At 38.6% G+C, this 24,004-nt stretch overlaps 4 protein-coding genes across 9 annotated transcripts in view; 3 read left to right on the top strand and 1 right to left on the bottom strand.

Moving 5' to 3' along the window:
• The window catches only part of LOC129378876 (rho GTPase-activating protein 21-B), a 73,077-nt gene extending 63,571 nt beyond the window's left edge, over window positions 1-9,506 (top strand). For all 6 annotated transcript variants that reach the window (XM_055059373.1, XM_055059372.1, XM_055059370.1 and 3 more), the window contains 8 exons: window positions 70-148; window positions 224-297; window positions 494-583; window positions 675-800; window positions 878-919; window positions 1,348-1,453; window positions 4,937-4,968; window positions 6,546-9,506. In XM_055059373.1, coding sequence (XP_054915348.1) covers window positions 70-148; window positions 224-297; window positions 494-583; window positions 675-800; window positions 878-919; window positions 1,348-1,453; window positions 4,937-4,968; window positions 6,546-8,033 — 2,037 coding nt within the window. In that variant the 3' untranslated portion in view covers window positions 8,034-9,506. The remainder of the gene's footprint in view (window positions 1-69; window positions 149-223; window positions 298-493; window positions 584-674; window positions 801-877; window positions 920-1,347; window positions 1,454-4,936; window positions 4,969-6,545) is intronic.
• A 57-nt stretch (window positions 9,507-9,563) lies between these two features.
• On the bottom strand, window positions 9,564-13,972 carry apodb (apolipoprotein Db). The gene is made up of 5 exons (XM_055059377.1): window positions 13,841-13,972; window positions 11,847-11,962; window positions 11,657-11,778; window positions 10,894-10,979; window positions 9,564-10,025 (listed from the first exon to the last, which is right to left on the bottom strand). The coding sequence occupies exons 2-5, from the start codon at window positions 11,955-11,957 to the stop codon at window positions 9,796-9,798; spliced, it is 549 nt and encodes a 182-aa protein (XP_054915352.1). The 5' UTR covers window positions 11,958-11,962; window positions 13,841-13,972; the 3' UTR covers window positions 9,564-9,795.
• A 1,706-nt stretch (window positions 13,973-15,678) lies between these two features.
• otos (otospiralin) lies at window positions 15,679-17,524 on the top strand. The gene is made up of 4 exons (XM_055059465.1): window positions 15,679-15,823; window positions 15,898-15,961; window positions 16,289-16,312; window positions 17,115-17,524. The coding sequence occupies exons 2-4, from the start codon at window positions 15,907-15,909 to the stop codon at window positions 17,300-17,302; spliced, it is 267 nt and encodes an 88-aa protein (XP_054915440.1). The 5' UTR covers window positions 15,679-15,823; window positions 15,898-15,906; the 3' UTR covers window positions 17,303-17,524.
• An 879-nt stretch (window positions 17,525-18,403) lies between these two features.
• Window positions 18,404-23,527, top strand: cops9 (COP9 signalosome subunit 9). Its single transcript, XM_055059495.1, has 3 exons — window positions 18,404-18,605; window positions 19,335-19,407; window positions 23,374-23,527. Exons 1-3 carry the CDS (start codon window positions 18,543-18,545, stop codon window positions 23,409-23,411), a joined length of 174 nt encoding a protein of 57 aa, XP_054915470.1. The 5' UTR covers window positions 18,404-18,542; the 3' UTR covers window positions 23,412-23,527.
• Window positions 23,528-24,004: the final 477 nt, after the last annotated feature.

Genomic DNA, 24,004 nt, shown 5'->3' with positions numbered 1-24,004 from the left:
AGAGTAACACCTGCCATTTATTGAACTTCAGGATAAAGAAATCAATATTTTGGATCGTTTCTCTTGCAGAAATGGAGGGACCTCAATGTGATCAGCAGCTTATTGAAGTCCTTCTTTCGAAAGCTTCCTGAGCCCCTGTTCACTAACGGTGAGCTGGTTCTGTGCCCCACCTGGTGGCCAAAGCGGTGAACTGCAGCTTTAACAGACACTGTTCTCCCTGCAGATCGGTACGCAGATTTTATCGAAGCCAACAGGATAGAAGATCCAGTGGAGAGACTGAAGGTGCTCAAGAGACTGGTGAGTAAAACTGAAGAAATTCACCTCAAAATGCAAGAACAAGGTTTTCAAGTTTCTGTTGGGATGTAAACGTGGCCGGGTGGTTCTGGTCAGAACTGATCAGAACCGATCAAACTGGGTCAGGTTTCATCCAACTAACAATCCATCCATCCTTTGGGAATCTAGAAAGTATTTCATATTTGTATATTTGCTGCAGCTTCATGAGCTTCCGGATCATCACTACGAGACGCTGAAGTTCCTCTCCGCTCATCTGAAAACTGTAGCTGAGAACTCCGAGAAAAACAAGGTTATCACCTCATAACCTTTCTGCTCTATTAATTTAGCTTTGGAATTAGTTCAAACTCTAAAACGCGCCTCCGGTTCCCGTTTCCTGTCAGATGGAGCCGAGGAACCTGGCCATCGTGTTCGGCCCCACTCTGGTGCGCACCACCGACGACAACATGACCCACATGGTGACCCACATGCCCGACCAGTACAAAATAGTGGAGACTCTCATTCAGAACGTGAGCCTCTCAGCCTTCGTCCTTTCAAACATTAAAAATGGGAAGTTCAGCTTTTATAACGTCTTGTTTCCTTTCAGTACGACTGGTTTTTCACCGACGAAGGGAACGGAGAACCAGTGGTGAGTTAATGAAGTTCAATGAGAAACATTTAGTTAAAACATTAAGTTTTTATTTGTTAAACTGATACAAGAGTACAACTCCATAAGATGCTCAACATTCCTCATTTAAATTTTGGATTATTTTTCATGTATTATAAAATGACTACTTTGTTCTCGTATCATTGTGACTTTATTATCTTTTTATTAAGTCTTTATTGATTCTACATTGCATGACTTTGTTTTTGTGTAATAAGATAATAATCAAAACATTACATTAACTCAAGTGCCGTCATTAAATTTGTAATTGATTACATTTCAAATAGAACTCTAAACATGTGGGTTTTTAGTGGAGATTTAACGGAAGCCATTGGTTCAGCTGTTTTATAAACGTGTTTGTCATTTCATTTCCATCTGGATAACTGCAGTCAAACTTCGCTCTGCTCTTTCAGACTGTTTCCCACGAAGAGAGCGCCATCGAGTCTCAGCCCGTCCCCAACATCGACCACCTGCTCACCAACATCGGCCGCACCGGCACGTCGCAGGGCGACGTCTCAGGTAACGCGTGTCCTCCGCCGCGGGCGAGCCGTCCTCTGTCCCTGCCCAAAGCGTTTCTGATTAAATCAATATCGATGACGGCGCAGCTTCTCCCTGAGCTTCTCCCTTTGCTTCTTTGGCTTCTGCAATTTAGCTGCATCTCTAAAACGGATGCAAACAAATTGCTGTTTCCTGTTTTGCTAGATTTTCTTGATACACTTTGCAAAATTATTTATACTCCTTGAACTTTTTTATCAGTATTACTGGGATTTTATGTGATAGAGAAACACAAAGTAGTTCTTAGGGCTAAAGTAGAGAAAAACAATATTAAATGTTTTTTATCACATCAACATAATTCTTCACAGTTACTATAGAATACATTCAGTTGTAACTTTGATTTTATTTTCTAGAGATGTTGATTTTTTTTAATGTTTTGGTTTTGATTCATTGTTCCACTTATTAAGTCATAATTTCAACATGGAGACGCCCATAAACATTTAATTTCTTTCAGTTTAGATTTCCAGACGCCACATGTAACATTGATTTTAGATACATTTTTACAATTGTGTCTTATAAAATAAACATTTTGCCATGACATCTTATTACTGTTTATGCGAGGAGCGGCCATGTTGAAACAAGAAGTACGCCTGATAGAATATTCAATAATTTCACTGTATTACAATCCAGAACCGCACAGCAGTGTGGGATATGTAGGCAGAGGACAAACTTTAGCTCTCACAGCTAGCCTACCCAAACCACGCTTTATCTCATAAATTATTTACAAACACACTTTTTTAAAAATATATTTATAAACAATAAATTTCTTTATTATTTGTTTTGTTTTTTATTTGTGTATTAGATTTCTAAATCTGGGACCTGAGTCCAAATTTTGTGCCACAAACAAGCAAAAGTGGTACGACAAAACGATCTGGAATCAACCAACTCACTCACTCTTCAGTTACCTAGCAACTCACTCACTCTTCGGTTACCCAGCAACTCACTCACTCTTCGGTTACCTAGCAACTCACTCACTCTTCGGTTACCTAGCAACGACCAGTTGAGTAACTTGCGCAGCAGCAGTTTTGGGTTTTGCCACTCTGTCTCATAACTGCCTAAAAATAAATGTCAGCATTTCAGATATTTAAAACAAAAGAATAATCAATAGCTATTGGTAGCGAATGATATGAAACGCTTCTGTTTTGATATTTTCAGTCATATTGTCCAACTAGTTCAAGTTCCTAGCCATCTTGAAAATTAAAATGGTTGATCAATGTGCTACTTTTTGTTGATCTTCCACATAAAATCTCTATAAAACGCAACATGCGACGGAGTTCAAGGTGTGTAGAAACTTCCTGTAGGGCGCTGATGTTGTTGGTAAAGTAAATGATAAATGATGTGATGTTGACCTGGGCTGTGCTCCCCTCCCCTGATCCCCCTGCCTACTGTTGCACTAACTCGGCATGTTCTTTCCACATCAGTGCAGATGTTTTTACAGTAAAAGGCGACCTCTGATCCCTCTGTCTCTAGTGAGGCTCTGTCGGGTGTCCTAACGGCTTTCCCAGCATTCACACATACTGATCTTGACACAGGCCAAGTGGGCGGAGTCTATCACGCCGTGATGTCTCTGATGGACTCTGTAATGAACAGCTGGAACTGTAGGAAGAAGGAGGATTGTTGCCGGCACTGTAGCTGCCTAGTCTGCAGGAACCCGCAGGTGTTTTAAACCCCAGAAAGATGAAGCTTTAATAAAAGAGATAAAGCAACAGAAACCTGGGGGGGAAGCAGCGCGGCGACACGGTACAGTCCCCAGTGTTGCAGGTTTTCTGTCAGAGTTTACGTAACGCAGGCCGGTGCTGCTGTCTGAAGGCTCTCCGCTGTCTCTCCTCACTGTTTTACAAGCTGGCCTGCAGGAGAGATAGCATGGTATGGTTCCTACCTGCACATATTTACCCTCATCTGTACTGTATGTAAGGGGAGCGGAGGGGGGCTCGGCTACGAAACACAAATTTTAAAGCTGGAAATGATTATTATGAGGTAATCACTGACCATAGGTTCCCTCACCCACACTCATCTCTCTCATGTAGCGTCCTCTCTTCTCATATAGCTAGCCCCTCTGTGACCCCCCTGTCACTTTTTCTTTTATTTCAGTCGCCATCTTTGTCGTATTTGTCTCGTTTCATCTCACCTCAAAACTGTCGCACTGAATCGCCTGCTCCGTTAGCAGGTCAGTTACTGTTCAAACATTACATCCTGTAAAGTTTTACTGGCAAATGTGTGTAAACAAACATAAAAATTGTATTCTCCATAATTTCACAATAGCACAACTTATATTCACAACTAGTTAGTCTGTTGCACATCATATCTGATAGATGTGTAAGTCTACTACCATACGATAAAATAGTTGAACTCTGAGACACTTATAATTGCCTATTTTAATACTTAAAACACCAAATATGCATAAAGGTTACCTATTTTGTCAAATTATGTACTTTTTGTACTTGGATTAGGGTTTTTACTGTTTCTATAAACAGCCCAAGCTTTTGAAAAACACAGCAAATTAATATCTTTTGGTGTCTAGAAAGTTTGCCATTTCAAAAACCTCCTGATTGCTGAGCCGCATTGCGCCGTTACCTAGCAACCCAAGTGGAACTTATCCCTGTTACCTAGCAACCCTAGCAGAGCTCCAGCACGTTTGGTCAGCAAGTTCTACCGATGGAAGCACTGTATGACGGCTGGTGGAAAAGACCAGTTGACTTACTATTCAGAAACCACTTTCTGCATTCTTGTTGGTTGTGCGCGAGGCTCCACTTCTGCTTTTCAAAGATGTAAAATTGTATAACTGCACATCTGTTTGCAGCCATTTTCCTGTGCGAGTGCAAAGGTTGAGTTGGGGGGTGTGGTCAGCAGCTTATTTGAATTTAAAGTGACAAGACGCCCTAAAACAGCTAAAGCAGAATTGACCAGATTAAAATCAAAATCTAACGCAGATTTTGAGCAAAACAATTTAATGAAAAGGTTTGATATACAAACTGATCCTGACCTGTTCCAGGTAGCATAACAGGTCACCTTTAATATGACTTATTAGAAACCATCTGCTGTTTAATTTTTCTACACCAACACGACAAACTGGCTTCTGGGTTAATTATTATTAAAGTTCAGCAAAAAAGATCAGTGTCTTTTCCTCTAACTGTCATCATCCTCTGCATGGCACATTATCTGCTGCTGCTCACTTCTAATGTTTCTCATCATCGTTAGGGTCAGGATTAGTGTGTGTCGTTTCCCATCCAGGTGTAACATGGAGCTCACCTGTTTGTCTGCTTGCATGGCCTCTTGTCTGCTCATCGGTCTCGTCTAATCCTCTCACCTCATCAGTTTTCATGCTCTCACTCATCAGCATAACATTTTATTTCTTCTTAATTCATATCCCAGTGTTGCACCTCCTCTTTTGTGTTATTCAGTCTCGTGTAAAATCATCTAATTTTGCTCTTATTTCTTCCCCCACAGATTCACCAACTAGTGACTCAGCTAAATCAAAGGTGAGTGTGTCCAGGTCGCTGGTAGTTTAGGATTACAGGAAGAAAATGGCATGGAAATCGCTTTCAAGGTTTCACAAACTGGAACTGCTGGCTCTGCTTTTAAAAAATCCTGATCTGATCAGAATAAAAAGCATCAAGTTTCAGGTTTTCAGTGAATAACGAGAAAGTTTCTGTATACAGTATACATTATTACATAAGAGATCCACTGCTCCTGACCCAGTTAATGCAATAATATCTACAGAAGCATAACACTGCTTTTTATTAAACAATCCTAATTTATTTATTGCATATTTCTCCTCCTTTTGAAATGTGCAAATGCATTTATTTCCATTTTCAACTTCTTAAATCCAAGAAACGTCGCTTCAGATTTCTGAGTGGTGCAGTGAGACAGTGGTGAGGTGTGCGGGAGGTGTCACTATCTTCACGCTCCTCTTTATTCATGATAGACAGGAAGACGGTGGAGCAGAAGCTGGACTTCCTGTTAGAGTATCATAATGTTTGCAGACGATATTGTGATCTATATTCGTAGTGGAAGAAACGGGATTCGTACGAGTGCTTGAAATCCTTGAAAATGCTTTTCATTCAGGAGTTTTCAAGGTTTGGAAAGTGCTTGATTTCTGTATAAATCCTTGATTTTTAAACTGCACAGATTTACAATGAGGTGAAATCTAACATTGGATTAAAAGCCTAAATTTAGAAAATATTATTTACAGCTTAAACTAATTTATTGTTCTGTGTATTTTTAATCAAGTTTGGCTCTTATTTTATACGTTAAACGTCTTTAAATCAGATGACTTTTTGTTATTAAATTAGTATTTTTTTCTCTGACAGGTTGTGTAACAGACATTTCTTGTCTATTACACACTAAAATAATTGTTTTTTGTAATTATTTATTTAAATAACAAAATTTTGGTGCCGTTTTAAAAATATTTCCAGGAAATTTAGCAATATTTATGTTTACGTTTGTAAATATAAGTCTCAGACTCGGTATATTGATTAACTTCGAGTGAGGATGAGGCAGCAGTGCAGTAGAAGGAGGAAATGCTGCCACCTGCAGGTGGGAGTTATCACTTTAATTCAATGTTTTTGAACATCTTGCAGAAAATTTGCCATATACTCACTCACTGTTGATTTTGCGTGAAATAGTAAAAGTAGAAGGACGTCGTTGACATAATTTAGCAGAATAGAGATAAAAACTGATTTGATAAAATAATATTAAAGCATGTGGCTGTATTCCTGCCTTATTAAAAGCTACAGTGAGCTGGATTTGAGTCATCAGTGGAGTTTAAAGGGAGGCGCTGCTGTTTGGTTTCGCTGCTCCTGCTCAGCTTCATGGCGGTGCTTGTGCAGCTTCTGCTTTATCTGCTGTAAAGCTGCATGGCGACAGAAATGATGTGCTTCCTGCTACGATGCTGCTAATGTTCCTCTTTCTCTCTCTGATCGGTGCGTCTCTGGAGCAGGTGGAGTACTGATTTAAGGAATGAGGGATTTTTTTCTCTTTGTCTTTTCAAAGTTTAACTTTTTTCATTTTTGTATTCTTGTCCTCTTCTCTTCCCGGTCTCCGTTTTTCGCTGCAGGGTTCCTGGGGTTCTGGGAAGGACCAGTACAGCCGAGACCTCCTGGTCTCCTCCATCTTTGCTGCCGCCAGCCGCAAAAGAGGGAGATCAAGGGAGAAGCCGCAGCCTAGCAGCTCTGACGACGATCTGGACGCGGTCTTCCCCAGAAAGGAGGTTCCTTCGGGGCAAAAGCCGAACCACCACCCGCTGCAGGGCGACAAACCGAGGGCTGAGGAGAGAAAGGAGAACGGCAGAACCATCCACAGAAACTCGTTATTCCAGAAAGAGAAGACTCCTCCCCGACGGGCCTCGCCGTCGCCAATCATCAGCGACCAAACGGCGGCGCAAAGGAAGATTTCCCTGTCGGATCCACTGTCCCAGCTGGAGGAAAACACCTCTGACCTTGGCACCATGAGCTCTGGGGCATCTGTCCCCAGATCAAGGCCCAAGAAGTGGACGGGTGGAGCCTTCGTGGACCTGCCGGCGTCGGCCGGAGCCGAGGTGAGCTCCATCACCTCCGACTACTCCACAACCTCCTCCATCACCTTCCTGACCGGTGCTGAGTCTGGCGTGCTGAGTCCGGAGCTGCAGGGCGGGGAGGAGGCCGACGACGAGCGCAGCGAGCTCATCAGCGAGGGCCGACCCATGGAGACGGACAGCGAAGGCGAGTTCCCGGTGTTCGCGCCGGGAGGCGGCAGCGGCCAGTCCACGCCTCGCTCCACGCAGAGTCAGGAGAAACCCATCGGCGGCGCGCAGAAACAGGAAGCGCGCCGCCTTTTCCCCACGCAGCGCATGATTGAGTGCGACACTCTGTCCAGACGGTGGTCGCTGCGGCATAAAACCGACAGCGACTCGTCGGCGGACGGCGCGGCGGGGACGGAAGGGAGAGCAGAGTCTTCCAGCCGCTTGTCTCGAGTCTTGGAGGTGATGAAAAAAGGCCGGTCGTCAAGCAGCATCAGCTCTTCTTCACGCAGCGAGTCGGAGCGGCCCGAACCAGCCTGGCACCTGAAAATCACCGAGCGGCTGAGGTTCAGGATCCGATCATCCGCCGATGACATGTTCGCCACAAAGAGTCAGACACCCGACGCTCGGAGCAAGAAGAAGAACATCCGGCGGCGGCACACCATGGGCGGGCAGAGAGACTTCGCAGACCTGGCGGTCATTAACGACTGGCGGGAGCAGGGCGGCGTCGACCAGAAGGCCGACCTCTCGCCGCTGGACCGTCTCAAACCCAGGTGCTCTTCTCAGGACCTTTCCTTCCGGGACTGGATTACCCACGAACGGCTCCGCGGATCCAAACCGAGCGCGGAGGTAGCGCCCAAAGCGGAGCCGGAGGACGATCATCCCGAAGCACCGGAAAAACCCGAAAAACCTCCGCCGGCGACCGCGGAACATGTTAACGGTGGCGGGATGCGGGACACAAATAAAACCCAGCCGACATCAGACGCTCACCCGCACAAACTGTCCGGAGCGCAAGTGACCCGCTCACGGTTTTACCAGTACCTGTAGACAGAAAAAACCCGACCAGAGTGTGTGTTCAGGCGTCAATGTGTGTATTTTAGCACAATATTTTTATACTAAAATATACTTTCTGTATCTAATGTACATACTGTGTATAAGCTCTGATGATTGTTACTAAACTAATAAAGATGATGAAGTTCTCTGCCATACTCGAACCGAGCCGGAAAGGAATTGTGAACTTTCTCCAACAGAACCGACCCGAGAGTCTTTACTTCGTCACATGGTTCAGTTCTTCCTCATATATGAAGAATGTATCACCTAGGGCTGGGCGACCTCTGCATTTCATGGTTTTTGAAGAGTTTATTGTTGGAAAATGGAAATTTAAAAAAAAATTTCCACCAATACACTCCTGAGGTTTTCATAGTGACGTCAGCACGCCCAAAGCCGCCATCTTGGATTTAGATCAACTTCATGATTGTCAGGGTAAAGCTAGGATTTTTTTAATTATAAGAATAAAGTTGTGCCACAACAAAGTTGAAATATTGTCCAAATCAAGTCGTAATAGAATAAAGCAGCAATTTTATTAAAATTGAAAAAAGAAAGTAATGATGTAAATTTTTACAAATGAAAGCACTTTTTAACACATTAGCACAAAATTATTGAGCAGCAGGATTTTGAAACGATCGTGCAATTGATTTTAATTTAAAATGTCTTTTAAACGGACAATTAAAACGTAAATTTGCACCTTTATTCTGCTAATATTAGGACTTTCTTCTTATAATTAAAGATTTAAAAAATCATACACGACCTCTAAAATCAGACTCACAGAAGGGAAAATAAAAATAATCAAGTCTTAGATAAGCGGTAACAAAATTGATTAAAATCGGACCTGGTACATGTAAATAAACTGATTTTGTGCCGTTTCGCCCAGCCCTAGCATCTCTTTCTGGGCGAATGTTACTGTCTGTTTTTGTTCTGTTTGTACTTGAAGTACTGAGGAGTACCAAGCTGCTTTCTGAGCTGCGTCCTGCGGGAAGTTTCTTTTCCGCAGCACATAAACACCGGCCAGATATTAGCTGGGACAACTGGAGGATGGTTATAGTTTTATCTCTAAAAAACAAAAAAAGTGGGCTAAGAAACGGTAATGATGAAATGCTGACGCTATCGTATGTAATTCTTTGGTACATTAGTTTTTATTTCCAAAAAAAAAGTTTGTTTTTACTTGTGCAAGTTGTTTTTATCTCAAAAAGAAAAGTGCCTCCTTTGTTTTCTTTCTAAAAGTCGTTTTTATAAAGTTATTCACAGGACAGTTTTAAACCAGAAATCCAGTTTTCAGTCAAATTTACAACAATGGTTTTGTGTTTTTAAAGTGCAGTAAAAGGCACCAGCGCCTTTAACTGGGGAAAAATGTATAAACTGGGTTTTAAACCTGTATGATACGAATGTTTGCTGCAGCAGAGCATGAGTTCAGTGCCCCCTCGTCCCAACAAACACTGGAAATAAATAAAAATCTTAAGTACATTTTGTTGCTTAATTTGTCTTCTTGCACTTGAACAGAGTTTCTAGAGTTTGGAAGTGTTGGTTTTCAATTTGTTGTCTTCATTTTATTCACAGAAATACCCAGTTCTCCATTATTTATTACAGAATATGTGACAGTGTGATAGTACAGGACACAACAACCCTTCAGTTAATATATCCATCTTCATTCAGTGACCCTTTACCAGAAAAGCAGAATCAAAATATACAAAGTTTGTTGTGCTTAGAAATTAAACATGAAAATCTTAAAATATTATGAGAAGCCTCTGGTCTCCTAGTTGTCTTTGCAGTTCTGATCGGTGGCCTTCATCCTGGAAATGTCGATTCCTTCTTTGACCAGCAGCTCTTTGGCGTAGCGAAGCGTCGCCGGCGGCAGGAAGCGCGACCGCGACAGGATCCAGGCGTACTCAACTCGGAACAGGCGCAGGATGTCCGTGCAGGAGTACACCACCGCCAGGCTGGTGTAGTCGGTGGTGAGGACCCAGTACGGGCTGTAGGGAGTGACTGAGAGCAAACGCCATGCAAGTTAATTTGCTGATTCAGGAGGTCAAGGGTTAGCTGTCCGTGTATGTAACATTTACCAAAATATATATTTTTACCCTCACAATGTTTTTGATCGTCTCTGAAAAGATCAAGAAGCTCCCTGAGCGACTGTTGCTGTCAGAAACAACCAATCAGAGCCAGGAGGCGGGTCTTAGCGCTGCCGATCAACTTTGTGTAAATGAAGCTCAGTGGTGGAGAGCCATTTATAATTAGCCTTAGCATCCCTGGCCGGCCATGTTGTGGTGAACAACAATGCTGTAGCATAGCAGAGAGCAAGGGGTGAGCATTTGTCAAAAAAATTGACAACGCTAAGGCCCTCCTCCAAGCTGTGATTGGTTGTTTCTGGCTGAGGTGTATTTCTACAATTAGTACCAGGACCAGTTTTTTTCACAGATTATCTGTCTTATATTTTACAGTCACTACATAATGATCATTTTAACAAATAAATAAACAACATATGATAAACATTCACTTCCTGATTCACATGATTCCCAGTCGGCATGTCTTGTGTTTTATTAACCTTATATGTTTAAGCCAAACTCTCCTGGCGCCATATTGCATTCCTAACAGGAAGTCATGGTTGTTTTGAAGGCCTTTTATTGGGTTTAGCTTGTGCTACACTGCCCCCTATAGTTTTGGCATGTTTCAAACAACATTCAGTGTTGAAATTCACAGCAAGTTTGTGTGGATAAATGCTTTTCTTGAACCGATTCCACTATTCGAGATCATTTTTTTGATGAGCTTTTGTTCATTTTTGCACTCAAGCACTGACAAATTAGCATCCATCTCTTCACTCATTGCTGTCAGGCTCTTTATTAAACACACTTACAGTATGAGAAGCTGACTCCAAGTTTGGCCATTTCCCTCGTATCGCGAACCACAGCCGTTCCTTCAGCTGTGCTCACTTTATCTTTACTGGAACATAGAAAAACAGAGTCGCAAACATTTAATTAGCAAACAACAACAAAGCTAAACTGCGGTTTTAAACATTTTCGGGTTTAAAATTATCCGACATACATCAACGTCTCTCTGTTAACTGGCAGATTTAAAAAGAAGAGAAACAGCTAAGTTAGGCAAAAAAATAAAAAATAAGTAAAAATCTGATCCCAAAGAATGCTGAGTCACTGGTTGCTGTGGGAATTCCCGCCTTTTCTGGAACAGGACTTCCACATTTCCACCACTTTTATTTCACACAATAATCCAAGCATGTGCAAAACCTGTAACTTATGACTAAAACTATCCAACTATGAGATGTAGAGAGAGAAAAATAAAACTTAGAAAGGTGTAAAAACATCAATACAGTCAGATGTAGAGTTGAGTTTAATACAGATTCAAAGAAGGTTGAAGTTTCTCTGCGTTTAACGGGATTTCCTGTTGCAGATTACGTAAGTATTGCGTTATATCAACATTAAAAGTTTTGGTACGCTGTTCCCTTTGGAGCCATGTGCTGTACATGTATTTTTTTTTCATAATTTTTTTCCAAATCAGATAGAAAACCAAACAAAAATAATGACAGAGAAATAATAACAGGACAAAATTCTAGTTTTCACACTAAACATCAAACCAATTGAAGAAGCAATCATTTTACTCACTACAGCTGTGAGTTCAGGACTCGGATGGTTCCGTCTTTCCTCAAGGCGTAATTCGCCTCGATGCATTTCCCCTTTTCAAAGGAATTGGGAAGCCTCTCTATCTCGTACCACCGTCCCAGGTACTGGCGACAGAAACCACTGGGTCACTTTGTGTCCATATGTTCTCCCAGCATATTTGTACAGGATTTACCTTTTGGACGCTGAAGCCGGGCTGCACTGCCGGACTGGGACAGGGACCCCAGTGAAACGTCTGAGCTGAGACCAGAGGCAGCAGCAGGAGGACGAGGTAGACGGCAGACATGGTTCCTGCAGAGACAAACAGGAACACATGAAAAAGTTTTACCTATTTAAAGAAGCTAATCAATGAGGTACAACATTGATTAGCTTCGACGATGGGAAATTTGTTGTGGGTGAAAGTGCAGCAACGTGTTACAGAAAGACAAGAAATGTCAATCGAGACCAATTTCACTGAATGAGACAATATAACTGCACCAAGGAAAAACTTGGTGCAGTTTCAACAGTTTCATTGCTGTGACATAAAACAAGCAACTAACGCAGAGATTAAGTAAATTTATCATAAGTAAGACTAAATCAAACACCAATATTATCAAGATTTATTAAGAAGAGAGATGGAAATTCAGTGAAAATCCAAAATCCACTGTCTGGAAACTTCACTGTCAGGGGGAAATATTACATCATTTTAAGACTTTTTAGACAAATTTAAATATGTGCATTAAAAACTTTTATAAAAAATAATAATATTTAACTTATTTGTTAAAACTGTCACTAGATATTCCGTGACAAAAATTGAGCTCCTCTGCCTTCTCCCAGTGCCAACAACCAATCAGAGCCAGGAGGCGGGTCTTAGCACTGTCAATGACAAGCTCATGATCTCTGTTAGGCTGCAGTTAACATTGCGTGTTGCGAGTGCTACGGCTAGTTAGCTTAGCCGCAGATATTGGCGGATAAATGTTTCTTCTGGAAGTTGTTTCTCCATCATTTGAAAATTTAGGAGCAAGTACATGAGGATGACTGACAGCACAAAGACCCTCCTCCTGGCTCTGATTGGTTGTTCTTGGTCAGGATTTCTTTAGACGATAATTGTAATTCAAGGAGGAAGTGGGGGAGGTTGATCTTTTCACAGATAATCTGTTTCATAACACACTTTCACAGCATGGTCACAGTTTTAACAAATATTTTAAAAAATGTATTTATGTAAGTTACACACCGCAGCTTTAAAGTTATAATCTGTGGGAATTATTCATACAGTCATTAGTTGGCTTTTAGTTAACGTTAGACTGCAAAAACGCAAAATCTTAGTGAGTAATTTTGGTCTACTTACTAGTACAAACATCTTAGTGTTGCACTTGAAATAAAATAAAACTTACTTGTGAATAAATTTTCAGCAAAATATAGCAACTTTATTGAGTCAATAATTCCTTCCTTCAAATTATTTGTCAGATTATTTTCACTTATAATGAGACATTTTTCCCATGTTACAAATGAAATAATCTGCCTACAGAACTACTACTTTTTCATTATTGACTTAAAGTCATATATCTTGCTGAAAAGTTACTTCTAATTTAGTTTTGTCTCATTTTAAGTGTAGTAAGACATTTGCACTAGAAATTAAACAAAAAATACTTAGATTTTGTGTTTTTGCAGTGCATCTTTACAGGCCACCAACCTGTAAACGTCTAGAATAGTCTAGGTTTTATTGTCATAGCTTGCATTTGAACACACTGGTTTGGTAAAAGTTATGATTGTTAACTTTAAGTTCCTGGTTACAAAAGAATGAGCAGAGAAAATTCCGCAGGGAGTGATTTTGTCTCTTTTGTCTCGTTTGACTGCATTGCAGCAGCCACACCTGTTCTTCAGGTTTCAAGGTGTTGCTTTGGGTTGAAAACACCTTCAGCTTTGTTGACATTATGCAATTATTATAAAACATATTATTATATGACATTTAAAGGGATTTCCGGCTATAAATGTTAAATGATAAAGATAAAAACTATTACCTTAATATGATGAGTAAGTGCAAATATATAATCTGATGTAGCAGGACTTAATCCTGCTACATCAGATTATATTAATTAAACAAGACAAAATAAAAACCATGTTAAGATGTGAATATTGTGCATCCTGTGTGCTCCAGGTTAAGGTTATATGTAGGAAGTGTTTCCTTACCTGAGTGGTGTGGAGGTCTGGAGCTGAGTCTGATTCTCTCTGGATCAACACTGGCTCCTCTCTGCCTTGTTAAAGAGACAGTCGGCTAATTGTTGTCATGCGCACATTCCCTCCCTGACGGAGCGCTGACTCAGGAAACAAACACTTTGACTCATTTTTGTCACGTAATGATGACATTACGGCTTTTTCCCATCGTTAACAAACTCTAACTTCACCAGAGGCGGGTTGTAACCAACCAGTCATGTTTACTCAGTTACCTTTACTTGAGTAAAGTTTCTTTAAAGTGTCTGTTCTTTTATTTCTGGATTTTCTATCCACTGAATGAGGAACAAACATGTTTTCACCAAAGATTCACCAAATACAGATACCTACAGTGTGTCTGTTAAAGTTTCATCTTTAAAAAAATATTTTTCGTGATTTTGTATAGTAAGTTATCTATAAGTTATGGTATAGTTTGTATTTATATAAATTACACTCATTTTGATCCTTAAAATACCAAAGTTTTCATATAACGTTATCTGATTATATCACCTGATCAATCAGAGGGTACAATTTTTATGTTAATATTAATTACTCTCTATGCGTGCCCATTATAGTTTGCATTTGAACACACTGGTTTGGTAAAAGTTATGATTGTTAACTTTAAGTTCATGGTTACAAAAGAATGAGCAGAGAAAACACTGGTGGGAGTGATTTTGTCTCTTTTGTCTCGTTTGACTGCATTGCAGCAGCCACACCTGTCCTTCAGGTTTCAAGGTGTTGCTTTGGGTTGAAAACGCCTTCAGCTTTGTTGACATTATGTAACTCTATTATAAAACACATTACTTAATGACATTTAAAGAGATTTCAGACTTTAAAAATTAAATGATAAAGATAAAAAAATATTAAATGATTTATGTTTTTATCAGTTATTCGATACTTGAGTTGCTGTTTTACCAAATACTTTTGGACTCTTGAGTAATTTCTTGAAAGGCTAGCCTTGTGTAGCAGAAGCTAGCAACACTAGCTAACTAAACAATCAATAAAAAAAATGTAAAGATGAACACGTTCAAACAACATACATATGGTTTTGTTTAGATACTTGTCAATGTTGTCAATTTTGTTGTTAATTATCAAATGTTGACATTATCAAGCGCTCAAATTAGCAAGTTTGGTAACAGCAACCGTTATTTAGGTACGTAGCTAAATAACGGTTAGCTACCAGCTAAAACTTTTGATAACCTTCATGGTTATCAAACCGCCCATGCTAACGACGCATATATTTTAGATATATGCCGTTTCAAATGTTACTTTTCAAAAACAATTATTGTGTGTTGGTGACGTTCTTCGAGTCATTCAGACGGAAAACCACAAGATGGCGCCGTCTTTACCTCCTCATACCTTTCTAGAAAAGTAACTGCAGAAATCACAACAATATGAATAATTTGACGTCACTGATCCACACAGACTGATCCAACAGCAGGAAAAACAGCTCTGGCATTTATTTTTGGACATTCTTCATATGCATCATTAGGAAAATCAAAAAGTGAAGAGTGGTAAATAGGTTTTCTGAATGTTTGTTGGACATTCTGAACATTTTGATATGAGGATTATAAAAAGAGTCGCCTGTCTTCTGAAAAATCATGATCCAACAGCATTTAGGGAAAATATGATCCAGATTACTTTTTATCGGTGCTAATCAAGACAACAGTGAAGGTTAGGAGCTGAGGAAAAAGTCACAGCTTGGGTTTTGGTGAGAATTATCTGGGGTTCAAATATTTGACGTGGCAGCAGTTGGGCGATGTTACAGTGGGATGTGATTGGCATGGCTCTGGCCAGTCTGTGTGTGTGTGTGTGTGTGTGTGTGTGTGTGTGTGTGTGTGTGTGTGTGTGTGTGTGTGTGTGTGTGTGTGTGCGTGCGTGCTGGGCTCCTTCTTCCTCTGCTCGCCCCACACACCACAGCCGACCAGGAGACCAACTGCAGCAAACCTTCACTCTGAACAGGTAAAGATCGGTGCATTCACTCCACGCTAAACACTTCTTTTTCCCAACAAATTCACTTTTTTCCATTGAATTAGGAGCTCAAGATGAAGCTGTTATGGATCAGCGGACTCCTCTGCATTTTTTCCTTCCATCTCTGTGGTGAGTTTCTTCATTTAATGTTAAAATCTCCACTAATAACTTGCTGGATGGAAGAAAAGGAAAATAGTTTTGTATCTGAATTTTTGTTTATTTGTTGATCAAGTTGGATGCAAGTACTTTGACTGAGATGAGAGTTTTAGTTGTGAACTGAAAGCGTGGTCTATGGCTCTGTGTTTGTTCAGTAAAGGGAGAAATATTTGCTGAGGAACCTGGAAAAAGAACCGTCTTTTAGCTTTACAGGACTGAATCCCTTCTTTGTTCAGAGAAAACTGTGGCATGTTTGGGAATGTTAACTCTTTTTTTTCTGTCTCTTTTCCCGCCTCACAGTGGCCAGAGTCGTCCCAGAAGGAGGTACAGTTTCATTAAAACTAAATATTTCCATCTTTATCTTCTTACAACCTTCAAATGTACATTTCTGCAGATTTTTAGGAACCAAATCTGCAGAAAATCACAATGATCATCTGTATTGACTCCTCCAGCAGAGGCAACCGGATTTTAAATTTTTTTTTAAGTGGGGATTAGTCATGTGATTTAATGAATTATAAAAAGGAAAGCTGTAAACAGAGATTATAATTAATTAAAAACATAATTTAGACAATCACGTTTCTCATTTAACCTCAGATTTACAATAGTTTTCCCCTGATAATCAAACAATTGATTGGTTTTCTCTGATTTTACTGTTTGTGTTTGTTTAATTGGTTTAAGGTTAAAGAAACCGAACCAGAGATTGTTGCTATTTAAATAAATGTATTTGAAATTGAAAATTTAATTGAACTTTACTGATTTCATTAAAAATGGATTCAGAGTGTAGAAGTAGAGCTTTTGTTTGATTTATCTGTTTGGTTTGTTTTGTTGCTGTTTTCCTAACAGCATCTCAATCACAAAATTATACCTTATATAATAATTTCAAATTAAATTGTTGGTGATTAATTGTCCAAAATAGGTCAGGAAGAAACTTTCTGAAGGTTGTGATGCCGCAAAACCTTTTGGTTTAGTTTCTTTGTGGTGCAAAAATTAATTTTCTCACATTCATACACCATCAATACATTGTCTGTTACTAAACTGATTTAAGTCATTAAAACTTGATAAAATTGCAAGTATATTGCACATAAATACCTAAAGTCAGTGTTTCCTGTCGTTCTGTCCGATTCAGTTCCATATGACGAACCGCCAGCTGTTCCCTACTGGCCTTACTCCACCTCAGACTTCTGGAACTACGTTGAATACTTCAGGTCCCTCGGCGCCTACAACCACATCAACGAGATGGCTCGGGCTTTCTACGCCCACCAGCACCTCGGAGGCACCCTGGGATACGAGACCAGTGCTGGACATGAACACTGAGAGGACCGCCAGGATGTTTAGAGAACGAAACCAAAATATTCTGATGGAAAGAGCAAAAGAATAAGGGAATATTATATCTACCTTAAATAGTTTGAAACATAGCAATGAATATAGATAACAGTGAAGCTTTGTTGGTATAACTGCATATTATATCCATGTACTGTGTGAAAAATAAACAAGACATTTTGCTTCTAGGTAAAAGTGTCTAAGGAATCTGCAGAATGCCACTTGGCTGGGAGTATCGATGAAATCCCTAAATGTTATTCTGCTGTTGAAATTTCATAAACAAGAGCAATTAGGGTCAGGAAGCTGCACTTCAAAAGGATTATTATCCTCAGAGCAAAGAGGTAGAATATATAGAGCAAAGCTTTGCTGCAATATTTTACATTGCAGCAAATATATAGAGAAGCAAAGCTTTGCAGCAAAACATAAAAATCAAAGTGAGCAAATTAGATCCCATCATTAAAATAATGCTTTCCCTAGTTTTTTTCTATATTTTTAAACTTGTTACTGAAGTTTTTTGCCTTTCAAAGTATAAAAAAAAGATAATTAAATATTAACAAATATTACCAACCTTACTCCTTGCCATTCATCTCATATGGTGAAAAATGTGTATATAAAGAAACAGAAAAACATTCATACAAGACAGTAACAGCCAGATTATTTTAAAAATAATTGTCATGATACAATAACGTGATGAAAAGTTAAAAAGAACAAAAAATCCAAAAATTAAATAATAATAACTAAGTAGTAGTAATGAAACTATGATTATGATTACTTATAAAATATTAATAATAGAAATTATTACTAGGATTGTTATTATTTGTCTGTACGGACTGAAAGTATTGACATCTATTGAATGCCTTTCAATAGATGGCATTCTATTGAAATGCCATCTATTGGAATTTAGATGGCCAATAGATGGCCATCTAAATGCCATCTATTGGCATTTAGATGCCAATACTGCTAATCATGGAGCAGTAACCCCAATTATTTTGAGGTAATTATTATTTTACCTCAAAATAATAATTATGAGGTAAAATTATTATTATTTTTTGTTTGTTTCTCATTGTTGGGATAGCGGATCTAATGTGACGGGCAAGCGTTTAAAGCGGATTCAAATAAGTGTCGCACACTGTTGTTTTGTGCTTTCCGGAAGTTAGCTAGTTTTGCTACTTACAAACTGAGCGGTTTAAAACGAATTTAGCGTTCAGACAAACAAGCAGGAAAAGAGAAGAAGATGAAGCCTGCAGTGGACGAGATGTTTCCAGAAGGAGCGGGACCTTACGTGGATCTGGACGAGGTCGGTTTATAGTCTAAACAGCTAATGCTAATATGGGTGCTAATGCTAATTACAGTGAAACTGCGATATTTTTGTTATTTTCTGCCGTGTTTGCGTCAACAGTGAGACAAATGTTAAAGCATACGGTCTTTATAAATATTAAAAATATATTCAGCTACAAAGTGATAGAGAAGTGAACATTCATGTTTACCGAAAACAGACCAGACTGCTTCTATTTATCCAGATCCAAAAAGTAATGTGAATATAATTTTCTTTATTTTCTGGTTTTTGCATTTTTACAAGGTTTATCTTTTCTTTTTACAACAATTTCTTAAAAAAAAGAAAAAAAAGGCCTAATTTATTATTTCTATTAAATTATGGTTTTGTGACTTATTTTAATCTGTACTTTAAGCGAAACAGTATCAAAACTGTTAAAAATTAATACATAAGAAATGAGTTTTACCTTTTATATTTCAGTTATTGAACTCAACAAATAGCTTGTTTTCTAATCTGTCTAGATGGACTTGTTCAACATTCTCAAGCCCTTGAATCAAACTGTTTTATAACCATATATTTTTATTTTATTTTGTCAGCATAAAGATAAATAGATGCAATATTCGTACCTAAAAAGTTTACTGAAATACTGGTGTAGTTTCATTCTCTATTAGTCATCAGTTTTTCAATGCATCCTGCAAATATGTGCTTTGCTCCGTTGCATGATCTACAATCATGCAATGCTGTGTGTCACAGGCAGGGGGCAGCAGCGGCCTGCTGATGGACCTAGCAGCCAACGAGAAAGCCGTTCATTCAGATTTCTTTAATGGTAAGACACAGAGCTGGATTATTCACTATCCACTGAGTTTGTTCAGACCTGAACTTCAGTTCTTCTTCCTAAAATGTTTCCAAACATCCGAGGTGGTTTCAAGAAAACCTGAGACTCATTATTTCTGTTTTGTAGAGATGTGTAGGTAATGTTTGCTCAAATTTATCAAGCAAATGATTTAATTTGATGTGCCTTGGTAGTACAATTTTAACGTTAATGAATAGAAATGTTACACATTAGTCATTCTTAGGCAATTTGAAATTAAATTAGCATCTTAATTTGACTGAAAAAGAGGTTAACTAAAACTTTCTCATGGTATTTAAAAAAAAATTCCCCTTCCAAGGTAGAAACCAGCATGTTAAGCTCCAGGGAAATGTGAAGCTTGTAATCTAGTTTGTTCCCTGAACCACATTGTTGTTTCACATTAACCTTAGAAAAAGTCCTATTGCTTCCCGCTCTGAACAGCAGCTAATGTGCGGGTGGAGCACAGAAAAATACCCAACTAATCTGTTTTCTGTCTTGCAGCGCTGGCTCCCAGATGAACAATTCTGGCTCAGCAGCACATGACCTAGAAAGAAAAAGAGCTGATTGTTAAAAAGACGATGCTGTTGCATAGTAAAGTGAGTTTATAGGTACTTTCAGACTCAAACTCAGTGGGACGCCTGGCCTCAGTCACTCAGCCGCTTTAAATGCCTGCACATTTAGAAACTCTCTCTATAGAGGAGGTTTTCATAAAAATCTCACCTGCTTCATCAAGGAGCACAAGTTCAAAACCCCTCAGCATATAGCTGGGTTTCCTTGGAAGTCTGAAAAAGTAGATTTAGTTGGTATTAGTTTGTAAAAATGCTTATTCCATATCTGCAGCCTTTGAACATTCCTACATTTATCATGTTACAACCTCAAACTTTTAACGCGACATCTCAATCTAAAACATCTCACAGAGCTGTGAGTCATAAAAGTTTGTTATATGACCTAAACCTGGATGTTTCTCACCTGATGGTCAGTGGTTTTGATTTGATTGGGAACCAAAATTGCAAAATTTACATTTTCACCTGGAGAAGTTTGCTTTTACACTGGACTGTGTCAAATGAACCAAACTCTCTGGAAAACTTTGATTACCTGTTCATACCTAATCGAACTCTGAAAGCCCACAAACGAAGCAGACTTTCTAGACAATTAAAGTGGACTAAACATATTTATGTCAGTACAGCCTTAAACTCCACCAGAACCTCTTCACCTGACTTTGTGATGCAGTTTGTTCTCTAATTTTGTCTTTTAAACCCTCAGAACATCTAAATTATCACAAGGTGCAACACTTTTTAGTGTTTTGGTGATCTACAAAATGTAGATCACCAAAACCAGACAAGATCTATGTTTTGCACTTAAATGAAAACCCCTTGAAAAAGTCTAGAAAATTTCAAAAAGCCAGGCGTCATAAATGAAAATCAATTTATAAATGTCACTAATGAACTCTGACACCTTTGATGATTGGCAGTTCAGTTTCTGGATTCATTCAAAAGCAGCACTGAGGTGCAAATTTATCTCAGAAAAGGCATTAACTAAGTCAGAGGTCTCCAAAGTGTGGGGCAGGGGCCATTTGTGGGTCTTGGATTGATTTTGTGCGGTCAAGAAGTTTGACCCTGTGACACTTTTTGTAATTTCTCCAGGATGAGATTTTCTGTGGCCAGTTTTTAATCGTCTTAAATGGAAAAAATGAAGTACAACACAAATAATTTTTATTTACTTAGTCTGTTTTTATTATCCTTTTATTTTAATCTCTTAAGTTATTCCACAAACATCTGGCAAGATTTTACTCTAAAACAGACTTTGACATTCATTATATTTGGCTAAATGCATCAAAGTTTGTAGAAGAAAATTCTTATGTTTGTTACTTGGAATAAACTAAAATCAATTTATAGATTAAAAAAAGAAAAATAATAATCCCAAGAAGTTAAATGACTATTGGCTAAGAGTATAATGTTACATTTCCTTTATTGTTGCTAAGGCAAAGATACATAATTCACATTGATATTTTTGTGTTTTCTAATTGAGGAAATTTCAACTGGGTGATTTTGGCCTTTGATCTAAAGAGTTTGGACCTGTGCTTTAAGTCCTGCTGGTTGAATCTGCTGAATGTGACATTAATATCCAGAATAAATGAGCTGCTGAGTTTGTTTCTCTCCCTGTGATGAGCTGAAGCCACAGAGGTTCATTGTTGCACAGATTGCTGATCAGGCTGCAGCAGAATGACTTCATAACATTTGGTTGTAGCGTCTGGGCTGCCTGCCATGTGCAGCGTAGTGGCGACACTTCAAACCGTCGTCTGGTTGGGAGACGCTTTGACATTTACCACCAGGTCTCTGCAGAAGGTCAGCTGAGCGCCGAAAACAGTCAATGAAGCTGCATGTGAAAAGACAAATTATGACCCAGTTTTAAACATTTTGCAAAAACTACAGTTAGGACCAAAATTATTCATACCCCTGGAAGGTTTAGATTTTAGTTTAGTTTGTTATATCAGAAAGTCACAATGTGAAACTCTTCTATGTTCATCTCAAGTCCAAAATGGCCGACTTCACAACAGACTCATTCAGGGGCTCTGGATTTATTTTAACAAAAGAGAAAATTAAGTTGGTGGTTGACATCAGTCCTCTGCATTAAATAAGGTAAATAAATAAACAAACTACAGAGCAGATAGCATTTGTAAAATTTACACTAATAATATTAACAACAGTTAAAAACGTGACAAAATTACTCTTGAAACATTGCAGATGGCTAAATGTGTCAAAAATATAATATAACTTGTGAAGAAAACACAGAGCTGACCCGAATGCACACCGCAGTTACCGACGGCAACAGAGAAAGAGGGGAGGAGCTGTCAGTCACCGGTTGCCATGGTAACCGCCAACACCGCCAACAACACCGACAAACGTCTGGAGAAACAAAATACATAAATAAACACATTTTGACAAACTTCACATCTGTAAAAATAAAACAATTTGATTAAAAATGAAATTCATCAGCTTAAAAAAGAAATAATAAAGTTTTCAAAACTGTCCAAAATGTCAGAATTGATTTGGTGTAATTATCAAAATTTACTTTTATTTTATTATGTAGTTTTATTTTCTTTCCCATCGATGTTGCAGTTTGTTTATTCATGTCTCATTGTGATAAAAATTCTCAGTCAATAAAACATAAATGACATAAAAATTATTTCCACTTTATTAAAAATATGTTAAATAATTATAAGTGTTTATTTATATGGGATTTTTTTTATATGACTTATGTTCTATATGCAAATCTGTCTCTATGTTCATCATAAGAAATGTAGATTTAAAAATAATTTTAAAAAATTATAATTTTGCAGTACAAAAAAATGTGTGAACAGGTGAATCTACAAATCCACCTGATTTATTGGTTGGTCAGTTTGTTTCTAATATGTAAAAATATAAATGGCATTAACTTTGTTACTGAGTCAAGCTGACATCAGGTCAAACTGGACAACATCATCAACAGAAGATTGAGTTTATAATTCAATCCTGTAAAAAAATGAATAAAAACAACCAATAGGAGTTTTATAATAAGCAAAAGAAAATCATTTTAGGAGGACTGCATTCAAGGCTTCGTCTCAGTAATAAGGGTTACTTATCTTTTTCTTGCAAAGGAAAACATCTCTGTTTCTTTCTGAGGTTATATAACCATATGAAATGTGTGGGTGGATTCAGAAGCTGTTTTGATTGTCTTTTTTTTTTAAGTGCAAACAAAGTAAAGACAAAAACACTTTGGATCAATGCCAGCCTGTATTCGTTCACTTATTGAGGGGGAAGCTTTAGCTCATTTAAAGTGAGCGTCTCAGCTTGAGTGGGAGAAGGAAAAAAAGATTTATTATTTTCAGAATAATTAGCTGGATGGTAGGAAAACAGCTGGACTCGTCCTAACCTGGTGATTCTCTCCTTTTCCTGTTTTCAGACTTTGAGGATCTGTTCGACGACGATGACCTGCAGTGATCACAGATGAAGAAAACAACCTTTAATTTCTCTTTTTATCTGTACAGACTCATTGGTGATTAAGTATGCTATTAAAATAAATAAAGTCTTTATGTTTCCACTGGAAACTGAGTGAACCAGGTGTTTGTGAAAACTCAGTCTCTTACATTCCGGCTTTGGAGAAAATTATGAGTATGGTTTTCGTTTCAATCTGCTCCAATTGCAGGTTTGTGGGCCATGAGGACCATCTGTTACCAAACATAATTACACACAAGGATCCGTGTTAACATGGCCTGTAAACACTCTGAAGGCGTTTGGGACGGGAAAGTATGAGGAAATCCTAAAACATATATTTCTGCCTTCTTAGGGATGTAATTGGAAGTTTTCTGTCTGAACGAATCTAATTTTCAGGGACTTTCTTTTCTATAAGCTGATGTAGATAAAAAGACAATCTGCTGCTGAAAATCTAAAGGGTGAAACAGAAATAAAGCTGCTTTCTGTTCGTTTAATTCCCCCCCAAAAAAGTCGAAACAGGCACTTACAGGCACAGGATCTTTTCACACGAGGTGAACTGCTTTAGAGAAAAACAAAAGTTTTGAAGACTTAACTACATT

This window comes from Poeciliopsis prolifica, unplaced genomic scaffold, assembly GCF_027474105.1.
Source record: "Poeciliopsis prolifica strain line A6 unplaced genomic scaffold, Auburn_PproV2 SCAFFOLD054, whole genome shotgun sequence".
Taxonomy (NCBI): Eukaryota; Metazoa; Chordata; class Actinopteri; order Cyprinodontiformes; family Poeciliidae; genus Poeciliopsis; species Poeciliopsis prolifica.
The sequence above is the reverse complement of the archived record's forward strand: the minus strand, read 5'-3'. Positions and strand labels throughout refer to the sequence as shown.

Coding starts and splice junctions, on each gene's coding strand:
- apodb (XM_055059377.1), bottom strand. CDS start 11,957: ATGTCTGCCGTCTACCTCGTCCTCCTGCTGCTGCCTCTGGTCTCAGCT. Junction 11,779..11,846: donor CCGGCTTCAGCGTCCAAAAG/GTAAATCCTGTA, acceptor TTCTGTCGCCAG/TACCTGGGACGGTGGTACGA. Junction 10,980..11,656: donor GTCCTGAACTCACAGCTGTA/GTGAGTAAAATG, acceptor TCTATGTTCCAG/TAAAGATAAAGTGAGCACAG.
- otos (XM_055059465.1), top strand. CDS start 15,907: ATGAAGCTGTTATGGATCAGCGGACTCCTCTGCATTTTTTCCTTCCAT. Junction 15,962..16,288: donor TTTTTCCTTCCATCTCTGTG/GTGAGTTTCTTC, acceptor CCCGCCTCACAG/TGGCCAGAGTCGTCCCAGAA. Junction 16,313..17,114: donor CAGAGTCGTCCCAGAAGGAG/GTACAGTTTCAT, acceptor TGTCCGATTCAG/TTCCATATGACGAACCGCCA.
- cops9 (XM_055059495.1), top strand. CDS start 18,543: ATGAAGCCTGCAGTGGACGAGATGTTTCCAGAAGGAGCGGGACCTTAC. Junction 18,606..19,334: donor CTTACGTGGATCTGGACGAG/GTCGGTTTATAG, acceptor TGTGTGTCACAG/GCAGGGGGCAGCAGCGGCCT. Junction 19,408..23,373: donor TCATTCAGATTTCTTTAATG/GTAAGACACAGA, acceptor TCCTGTTTTCAG/ACTTTGAGGATCTGTTCGAC.